This window comes from Athene noctua, chromosome 1 (assembly GCF_965140245.1).
Source record: "Athene noctua chromosome 1, bAthNoc1.hap1.1, whole genome shotgun sequence".
Classification (NCBI taxonomy): Eukaryota; Metazoa; Chordata; class Aves; order Strigiformes; family Strigidae; genus Athene; species Athene noctua.
In genome coordinates this window covers 82,438,116-82,448,197 of record NC_134037.1, presented here as the reverse complement: position 1 = coordinate 82,448,197, position 10,082 = coordinate 82,438,116, and the positions used below count along the sequence as shown (strand labels likewise).

At 44.1% G+C, this 10,082-nt stretch overlaps 1 protein-coding gene across 1 annotated transcript; it reads right to left on the bottom strand.

The window, feature by feature from the left end:
* Positions 1 to 3,250: 3,250 nt before the first annotated feature.
* Positions 3,251 to 9,550, bottom strand: FAM89A (family with sequence similarity 89 member A). The gene is made up of 2 exons (XM_074896716.1): positions 9,195 to 9,550; positions 3,251 to 5,263 (listed from the first exon to the last, which is right to left on the bottom strand). The coding sequence occupies exons 1-2, from the start codon at positions 9,444 to 9,446 to the stop codon at positions 5,105 to 5,107; spliced, it is 411 nt and encodes a 136-aa protein (XP_074752817.1). The 5' UTR covers positions 9,447 to 9,550; the 3' UTR covers positions 3,251 to 5,104.
* Positions 9,551 to 10,082: the final 532 nt, after the last annotated feature.

The window sequence follows — 10,082 nt, the reverse complement described above, 5'->3', positions numbered from 1 at the left end:
GTTTGCAAAGCTAATTGCAGAGTTGGAGTTGCCAGGATCAAGGAGGAGCCACTTAGGAAGCTTTAGCACGTAGTTTTAGGGAGCTTTGAAACTCCCAGAAAATGTCAAAATGAATATGACTTTGCAAATAAGATAAAGCTTTTAACTAGTTTGCTAAGAAAACAAATTAGTTATTTCCTCAGGTCATGCAGTGTTGTTTAGAGTTAAATTTAGTACGTTCAAATAAAACAAAGATAACAATGGATGGAAAAATGTACTTCTGATTAGCTGTTTTCTGAGAAAACGCACTTAGTATATGAAAAGGAATATTAACCCCAAACTGCTGTGATAATGTATCATCTACAGGCAGGCATCATGAAAACAGGAGAAAAGACCTGTTGATAGGGTTTCCTTTGGCACATACCTGATTAATCCTCCCATTTCACATTCCTCCCCAGCAATCAGCTGAACAACAGGGTGAGGGAATTAGTTAGCCTTGTCCTCAGAGCAACCTAATCCCTCAAGCAAAACCAATGGCTTTAGCTAGGCAGCAAGGCAAATAAAGCATGTTCTTTCCAGCTAAGCCAAACTCTGCACCTGCAACAAATGACTGTAACATTAAAAATGGAGGACAAGTAGCATACATGCAGACTCTGAAGCAGGTTGAAAAAGGACATGAAAAATCCCCCAAGCTGTCAGCAGCAGAACTGATCAAACATGGGATCTTAAACAACTTGTGTCTCAGGACCTCAGCATCTCCTTCCAAACTGCGTGCAGCTCCAGCCCCCAGAGGCTGTGACGTCCTTTGCCACAACACTCACACCTTCCAGCATCCAGTCCCAAAGGCAACACCTGGGCTCTTCCCCAGGCCCCTTGCTTTTCACCCTCACTTACCTGAAGATGTGCTGGAAACTCTCCCCTCCTTCACACCCCTCCTACTGGCATCCAGCCCCATGGAAGGCACAGCTTGTGTCTTGGCTGCTATAAGCTCTGCTGGCCACCCAGCTTTTGCTTTCTGGCTGGTGGATGGCCAAACAGCAATCAAAAGGTGAGTTTTACCCAAGATCCTGTCAGTGGAAGCCGCATTAAGTCTCTCACCTCCTCCACCTGCAAATTTTTACAAGGTTTGTAAAAACCAAGCAACTTTCCAACTTCTATCAGATGGGGTTTCTAGCAAACAGACTGACAGAAGATGTATGGACAGAGTCCTGGCATAAGTTTTGTTTCCTCAGGAATTAAGACTGTGAGGCAAAACCTTAGGTTTGCAAATAAGTACTAAGTGGATCAACTTTTTTTATAAAGATGCTGGGGGCTTTGCCACTCTCTTCGCTGCATTTAAAATTTTGCAAACTGTATTATTTATGAGAAAATTTAAACTTTTTTTTTTTAAAGCAACTTATTTTAGGTCATGCAAAACGATTTGATTACTACAATTAGGAATTAAGTTAATTACAAATATTATAATAAGCTTTGCACAATCCTTCTCCTAGTCTTCATGTGACTCCACTAAATTTTGTATTAAAAACTCAACTTTAGTGAGTATAATTTTGCCCCACCTTTATTGAAAAACTCTCTTTGAAGCAACACAAGTTATTCAAATGATCGCCTACTGTGTTTCACTGCATTACAAAGTAGTACCTTTGAAAACCTTTGTGGCATGTATTTGAATACCTCTTGTATCTTAGTAGAGATACCATGCCGTTCTTCCACAGTCTTGGAAGTTAAAGAGACCAAGCAGCAGTTCTGATTTCAGTAAAAAGATCCCTGCTTTGAACTTCATCCCAACTCAAATCAGTAGCTCTGACAGTGAATTCACCAAGACCTGAAGCTGAACCTGTTACAGCTGCCACATTTTTCTGTAACACCCGCTTTCTCCAGAGCAGAGAATTTCTTCCAGATTCTTTTTGTAGACTAAGAACATTTCCAAGGGACTAGACTGTAATGTAATTATGACATGACTGTATGACTCTGCAGTTGTCATAGCAATAAGGGTGGTAGGTTGTTAAAAAAATCTTCAAATATAGCTAGCACAGACCTAGTAATTCCGTATTTCTAACCGCTTTACCATATGTGTAGGCCCTTTGGAGAAAGGCCCATGGTAGATGGGTCTTCTGAACCGCTGTACTCACAGTTTTCCATCTCTGGGCAGCAGGAGCCCAACTCTCCTTGTTTCCTTGTAAACCTGTCTTCTCCTGGGCCTGCTCAGTACTGGCTAAGGTGGCTGCACTGTATAGGACTGAAAGTTGTGTAGTATTCACTGGAGAGGGAAGTTTAAGAGTTTTTCATTATACCCTTAAAAAATATCCTTAAAAGGTTATGTGTAATTCAAATTGGGGTTACAGAGTAAAAACGGGAAAGGGATTGTTGTCGGTATGTGGTTTGGACCAAGGGTAGCAAGGTTTTGTAGTAACACAGCTTGTTCTATCATGCACACAACCAAACTCTGACCTAAAGCTGCATGCAACTATCAACTCACTATTTAAGCTATAATTTCCCACCAAGCACCTCTCTTTCAAAGCCATTTCCCTACTTCATGCTGTTATAATGTGGTAAAGAGAAACAGCTCACAACTGGAACACCAGCCACAAAAATCTGCCTCTGGAACAACTGCTTGACTTAATAGCAAATTCACTGTTTTTAAAACCTTTGTCTGGCTAGTCAGCCTTCACAGTGTTTGAATTTGCCTTAGGAATATAGACTGTAACTTCCCTCCCATGCAAGAAGGTGTTATTAAAAGGAACAAGGTGCCGAAAACTTAACAAGTCCTAATAATCCATCTTTTTTTCTGTGCTGATAATGTTGTGGAGTGATGCTTTGAGACTTTCATGCTTCTCTTGGTATAAACATCAGCCAAAGATTCCATGTCCCCCACTCACAAGCATGAGCATTAAAGTTAGATGCATAAATGATTTTACTTTTTAGGTTTGATTTATATAAAAGAAAGTACTGTGAATTTTGCTCAAGTCCATTCTCACCAGCAGGACTATTAATCAATGACACTGTGTATGGATCTGTAAAACAGAATCTTTAATTCTGGTAGAGACAGGATTTTCTCTGTTGAATTCAAAAAGTAAAATACAATTAAGACAGAAGTTGGAAATTCCTATTCCAATTACAGGCAGGTAGAACCTTTTCCATTGTAATTTTAAAATTGTTTACTTCAGTCCAGGGGTGATGACTAGTCCTAGGTTTTTTTAAGGCAAAGTTTGGGAAAGGCAGAGGGTTTGGACTCACTGAAAAGGTAAATTAAAATACACACAACATTAAAAAGTTATGCTAAACATCATGCTTTTTATTTTTTGGGAAAGAGCAAGAAAATAGCAGTACTTCAACAGACTAGAAAAAGTCTCATCTAAATACCAAAAGCACAGCAAATTATATTCAAAGCTGATACATTCTGAAGTCAAAGCATAAATTTGTCAGTACATATGTGTGTATATATACTCATACATACATATGCACACAACTTTCAAAATATATATGTAGCCATTTGGATTATCTGTGTTTGCCTTATCATTCAATTTAGTTTTAGGTGAGTGTTTAGACCAGAATAACCATTAAAAAAAATCCAACCATTGCTACGGACTAGATTAAGAATTTATACACATACACAATTACAGCACAGTCTTTACTCATGGCCTTTAAATTCCACTAAAATATGCCGGTTTTAGAGGGAATGCACAAAAACTCCACCCTGGAAGGCTCTTGGCTTTTGTCACTGCAACATCCTAGCCTTTGCTAAGAATTAAGAGAGGAGCTACCCCAGAATGTGTTCTCCAATTCTTTCTGTAAACTGTATGCATGCCAGACATGAACCACGCGAAAACCCTTTGAGATTTAAGCCCTTAATTATTAGCTTGTGTCAAGATTCAGGCACTGTGCTTTACAGCAATCTTTAGAATTAAAGAAATTTAAATTGTGTTGGGAGCTGATTTTACTTTAGAATAGAGAAGGGTGAAGACTCAGATAGCTGGCGACTCTTATTTTCCAAGCTGATTAAGCATTACATGTACACACTATGAAATAATAAAAACTTAAACGAGTGCTTTAGTAAATTCTGAAAACAAAAATAAGTTATACTTCAAAGGACAAGTTAGTATAAAAAGTTTTAACATATGCAAAGTATGTGCTCAAAATACTTTTGCATTTTTAAAAAGAGCTGTAGTCCACCTTACAGAAACAAAGTTCACCCAGTATAAAATATTGCAATTTGTCCCACTGTGTCATATGAGAGGTTTCCTTATTCTTCATATGATCGAGAACACTTGCACAAGAGTTCATGTTATTCCAAGCCACATAGTGGCAGACAGACTATGTTTGAATCTGAGCTTTTACTATGCAATACAGTAAAAGCTAAGCAAGCCATTTCAGAACAGAGTTTAGCAGGTCAAAGAGCTACGTTGATGCAAGAAATCCAGACAATAGTATAAAAGTTAACGCCAAGTGGCAGTACCAAGAAAGTGAATTAGATCAACAGAAAAAAACCTGCTGATAACATTCACTATCACATGTACAGCTTGTAAGCTAGGAGTAAGGAAGAGTCAAAATTAGCTTAAGGAGAAAAAAAATTTAAACTGTGTAAACAATTCACCCAGTACAAAACTGGACGCAGCTGGTAAGAGCAGAACTAGCTTAGTAGAGCTGAGGATGTGTGTGCATCCAGATGCCTGTATCAATACCACTGACCAAAAAAAAAAAATCACCTATAGCTATTTACACCACAGTGGAGGCTTCCCTCCCCCCTTACAAAGTTATTACAACTCAGGAAGTCACTGCTGTTTTCTACAATTAAAATTCCAGTTATAAGCTACCAACATTTGTAAGTTGAAACACCCACCTTGCAAATTAAATTGAAAACTCTTGTCAAGCATGTCTGAGGACTCTTCAAAAGTTAAGAGTACAGCACTTTCCTCAAGTGGTATTTGCATGAGTAACTTGTACTGACAGCCTGTTAAAATAAGTGAATTTAACACAACTCGGGGTAGCTGGGTGTTCCTCCTCAGGAAGAGGGATCCATACAGATTCCAGTCGTTCTTGCTGAGGTGTGTTACAGGGAGAAGGACAAAAGAACCTCAGTCAGGTTCTGGAGGTGAATCTTCCAGCCTGGAGGTGAATCTTTCTGCTTCTAGAAGTATTCCTCCTCTTCATCAAAAAAACCATTTTCCAGAGCATACGTGCAGTCTGCGTTAGAGTCAGCTTGGCAGGCACCTTTGTATTCTTGAATCGATTCATACAGGGAGTACAGCTGACACAGTAGTGACATATCTAGCTGCCGAAGGCCAACCTGAGAGGAGAATAGTTCAGACAAACAAAAAACCCAAACAAACAGGATTACAACTTTGATTTTACTGGCAGTATAACGCTATATATCTTTTGTTGCTAAACAAATGGATCAAGCTTCTTTCCACCTTGAACAGTTATGAAATATGGAAGTATAATTAATTTTCTAAGGTGACAGACTCGCCACGGGATAAACTGAACAAAAGAACAAGGAACAACGTGATGCAATAGAGCAGAACATGATCAAAATGTTCAAGATTTTGTTGTATTACAATGCCTTGCTTAACCTCCAGTTAGCAGTTCACTCCCATCTGAAGCACTACAGATAAATTCATAAACCCTGTATTCTTATTATGCAAGAGACATTTTTCCAGCAACACTGTGTGTCTTTCAGCCATCCTTCTCACACAGTATCACAGGCTCTCTGTTTTTGCTTAAAATGGCCTGGATTGAAAGTTGGAAGTGGAGCTCTGGCTGGTTTTCCACTTCCTGGCTAAGCATCTTCTACTATAATTTTCTTTTCTGTATTGACATACCTATATCTCTCACAAGGCAAGGTATGTCTGGCATGATACAGCATGCTACTTGAAGGCAGCAAAACTAAAGCAGAAGCGAGATAAGGACATACATTGTAGCCTGCAAATCTTCATAATGTTTTCATGTGCTACTCAAGCATAGGCTCGATTTATAGTTAAGCGCCTAATATTTTGGTCCCCAAACTTCTAGAACATTAGTTGAGCAACATTTTAAGAAAAGGTTACCTTGTAGCCTGCCTCTTTATGCAGGTACAAAACCAGTGTATTGCACTGCAAAGCAAAATAAAGCTAGTCATTTAACTCAAAGCAGTTTCCCTCTCTGGCAACAAAATGGAAAGTCCATTTGATATTGTCACCTATCCAAGTCAGATCAAATTAAATCTAGATTTTGTCTCGCAGTAAAGTAAAACTACTATCCAATTAAACATCTTCAAGAGCAGCCATTTCTGCCTAAATTTTCAAATAAGTGTTAAGCTGACAGGCTGTTCCTAGTGAGCCTCACTTTCATCAAATACAATTTTTTGCTACAAGTCCTGTTCAAAGGAAATAAATAATAACGTTAGCAGCCTTTACTGCAGGCTGAATGCCAGCCTACATTTTACCCAGAATGAGAACTCTTACCTCAAAAAAACCCCTCTCCTTACATGTCTAAACTCTAAGAACAGTTACACTCAGCACACAAGAAAACCACAAGACGCTAGCATGAAGATCTTCCTTTGGCATTGCTGAACTATCCTACCAGCAACTTTTTCTGCAGATGGAAGCAGGAGGAAAAAAAAAGCATCATACACTGCAATGCCATTCCAACTCAAACAGGACACTGTGTCTTTCAGGACCAACACAAATTACTTAGTGAAGTCACGAAGCTGAGACATGATGCCATGTGCAGACTGAACATGAGGACTTTAGGACATGGGATGCTACCCTAGCTGCCAGGAGGTTACAGACAAGCCTTTCCACCACCTTGGATCTGTGCTGCTTTTCTTACCCATCTCCATTTTCCTCTGTAACAAACACAACAACTTTCTCTCCCGCTGTTTAAGCACTCACTCTGCAGGAAGCATACGCTACTACTCTTCCTTGCTCTCTATTCTGTAAGAGGGAACCAGTACTTGTGCAAATCTCCTTCTGCAAAAATTTGTAAAACAAAAACCAGCCAACCAAGACTACAGGTGGGAAAATAAAAGGGAGGTATCTGTAGCATATCCAGACCCCTCCATCTAACCCTGCTGAAGTAATTTCTTCAGACATTTCTTCAGTGTTAAGATAGTGACTGTTTACCTGCCCATGAATAAAGTCTGAAGATCAATCTTTGGAGGCGGCAGTCAATGAAGTTTGGCTTGCCCCACCTAAACAAACTGCTTGCCTCGGGTTAAGAAAGGATGCTGTGAAGCCAGACTTAATGCTATGACATGCGAACATAAGACCCACCAGGCAGACCTGCATCAGAGCTAAACGTCTGAAGGACAAGACTGTGGTGAAGAACTGTTCAAAGAGCGATTAGGAGTGGGTTGAGCCAGAAAACTCAACCTGGAGACAGACAACTGGTTCTTTGTCTCCTGAGGAAAGCAGGAGCATCTCCACCAGCAGTTCTCACATTTCAGCTCTGTAAAGTGCTTCAGCGCTTTCTCTGAAGATCAGTTCTATGCCAAGTGCAATCTCCAAGATAGAAATTGCTCAGCAGAACTAACTTAGCAGGCCTTAACACCAGTTACATTTAACACCTTATTTTTCTGCAGCTAAGACTAGTGTCAATCAAACAAGAACAATAAGTCTACTGCGAAAAATGCAGCCTCTAGCTCTTCACAGCTTTCAAGTATGATCCCCGAGGTAGCAAAAGCCTCAAGAGGTGTCCAAGCCTGCTAGCAGCAGCATTAAGTTTTTAATCGCAGACAACATGCATTCAACTCTATAAGTTTATCATAGCACCTATAATGCACAGTCCCACACAATCAACTGTTCTTCAGGATCACAGTTCTGAAGTGACCTCTCCTTTCATTCCTCCTCCTCCAAAGCATCTAAATCCATCACTTTCTCATCTTTAAAAACTTATATACATAGCACCTTGCTTGCTCATGCATAGAAAGATGCTGCATATTTCTTCCTCATTCACTACTGGAAATTTAAAGCAAACTTGCTACTCGATAGAAATGCTCCCTTTGCTGCAAGAAAGTGTTCAATATAAATAATAAAGTGTTATTATCTACTTGATGAAAGGCAGCCTATTAGTATGTAAGAGTCTCTCTTACTCGTACAGGCCACAAAAAAGTACACTTAGAACTGAGGAGACTGTTGCTTTAAAGTCTTTGATGTGTTTGGTGATAACGTATTTTTTTTCTTCAGAAATGTTTTATCAAATTATCATCAAGGATAACAGAGTATCAAAGGGGAAGTCTAGTTGTCAAATGACTTTAGCAAGCATCTAATTTGACTTTCCATTAGAGAAAATAAACTGCACTTTTATAAAGAGTTACCTTTGCTTTTTTGGAAAGGAGCAAGACAACTAAGATCCTATCCTTGCTTCCCCTTACAGCACTGTAGAAAAAAGCCCCAGCAGTCGATAGCCACTTGCGCTTCCCATGCGTCAGTGCAAACTGGTGATTCTAAAACACATTATTATGCGTATCTCAAACTACTTGAACTACCTGTTGAAACATCGGTGGCAGACTAAGATTTCAGGACACAACGTTGTCCTTCTAAATCCACAAAAAGGCCTTCAACAGAGTTCCTTGTGCTCAAACACCTTCTTACCATGAGAAAAAAAAGGCCTTAAAAATGGGCAGATTTTCAGCAATATCATATTTTATACGTTTCAGAACACTAAGCACACAACTCTTAGGTTGTTATTAGTCGTTACAACTGCAGCTGGCACCAGCAAAGCACCTACACCTTAAATTAGCGTTTAATCAAAGGTGCGCCGGGTCGCCCGGAGGAATTCCACTAATAACGCCGCGCTACAGAATCAAAACGAAGTCCTGAAGAAAACGATGTTTAATCGCACTTCACTTGAACTGCATGAATCAGTGCTGACGCTTTTTTTTTTTCTTTTTTAACCGACAGCCTTTTAAAATGGGTGTCAGGTTCAAATGGATGCCGCGGAGCAAGGCGCTCCTTAAACGGCTCCCAACCCGCAGGCTGCCGGCCCCCGCCACTGCGGCCGCAGCCCGGCGGAGCCGGGGGTCCCGACTCCGCTGCGTTTCCCGGTACCCGCACCCCGCAGCGGCTGCACGGAGCCGGGCCTGGGCCCGGGCCCGCGCCCCCCGTGCCGCCCGCTCCACCGCCGGGCCCGGGCCCGGTGCGCCCTTCCGGCCCCGGGGAGGCGGCCGGGCGGCGGCAGCGCCCCCCGCCGCCGCTCGCCACGTCCGCCGCCCCCGCCGAGGCCCGCCCCGCCCCGCTCACCATCTCCTTGCGGAGCAGGGCCAGCGCCGCGTCCAGGTTGGGAGGCTTGGGCGGCCGCGGCGAGCCCCGGCCGCCGCCGCTCAGCTCGTCCTGGATGCGGGACTTCTGCGCGTAGAGCCGCTCCAGGTCCCGCCAGCGCCCGCCCTGGCCACCGCCGCCGGAGGAGGAGGAGTTCAGCAGCCCGCTCAGGCTCTTGGGCAGCGGTGGCAGCCCCGCGCCGCCACCGGGCCCCAGCAGTCCCGGCCCGCTCATGCTGCAGCGGCGACCGACGGAAAGAGCTGCCTCGGCCCCGCTGCGGGAGGCGCCGCCCGGAGCCCGCCCCGCCTACGGGCCGGGGAGCCGGGGGGGGAGGCCCGGCGGGTGGGGTGGGGCGGGGCGGCAGGGAGGGGACCCGCGGCGGCGGAGGGGCCGGGCCGCAGGTGCCCGGGGCTGCGGGACGCGGCGGAGGCGGGCTCGGCCGCAGCGCCGCACCACGGCGGCTTTGTCTGAGGCGCGGCGCGGCGTCCCCTCGGGCAAGGCCCGGCTGGCGGCCGGCCGGCATCCCGCCTCAGCCGGGGCGGCTCGGCCCGGCGGGCCCGCGCTCCGCAGAAACACCCCCGCGGCAGCCGCCTGCCCCGGGGCTGGGAGGGGCGGAAGGTCGCGGAGAGGACGGGGCTGCGCCTCCGGGCTCGGGCCGGCATCATCCCGTGGGGGATGGGGGTGAAGCGCGGTGAAAGCACCGTGGAAGCTGATGCAATGCCGCAGGCGGAGGGCAGGCAGCTCTCCTGTGGCCCTGGTGGCTTTCAGTCACCTGGTACGTGAAAGCGCTCTCCCCTTCCACCGAGGGGTTTCCCTTCACATCTCCACAGCCCAGCTTCGTATCAACAGCCTTTCCAAGATTGGCAGCTA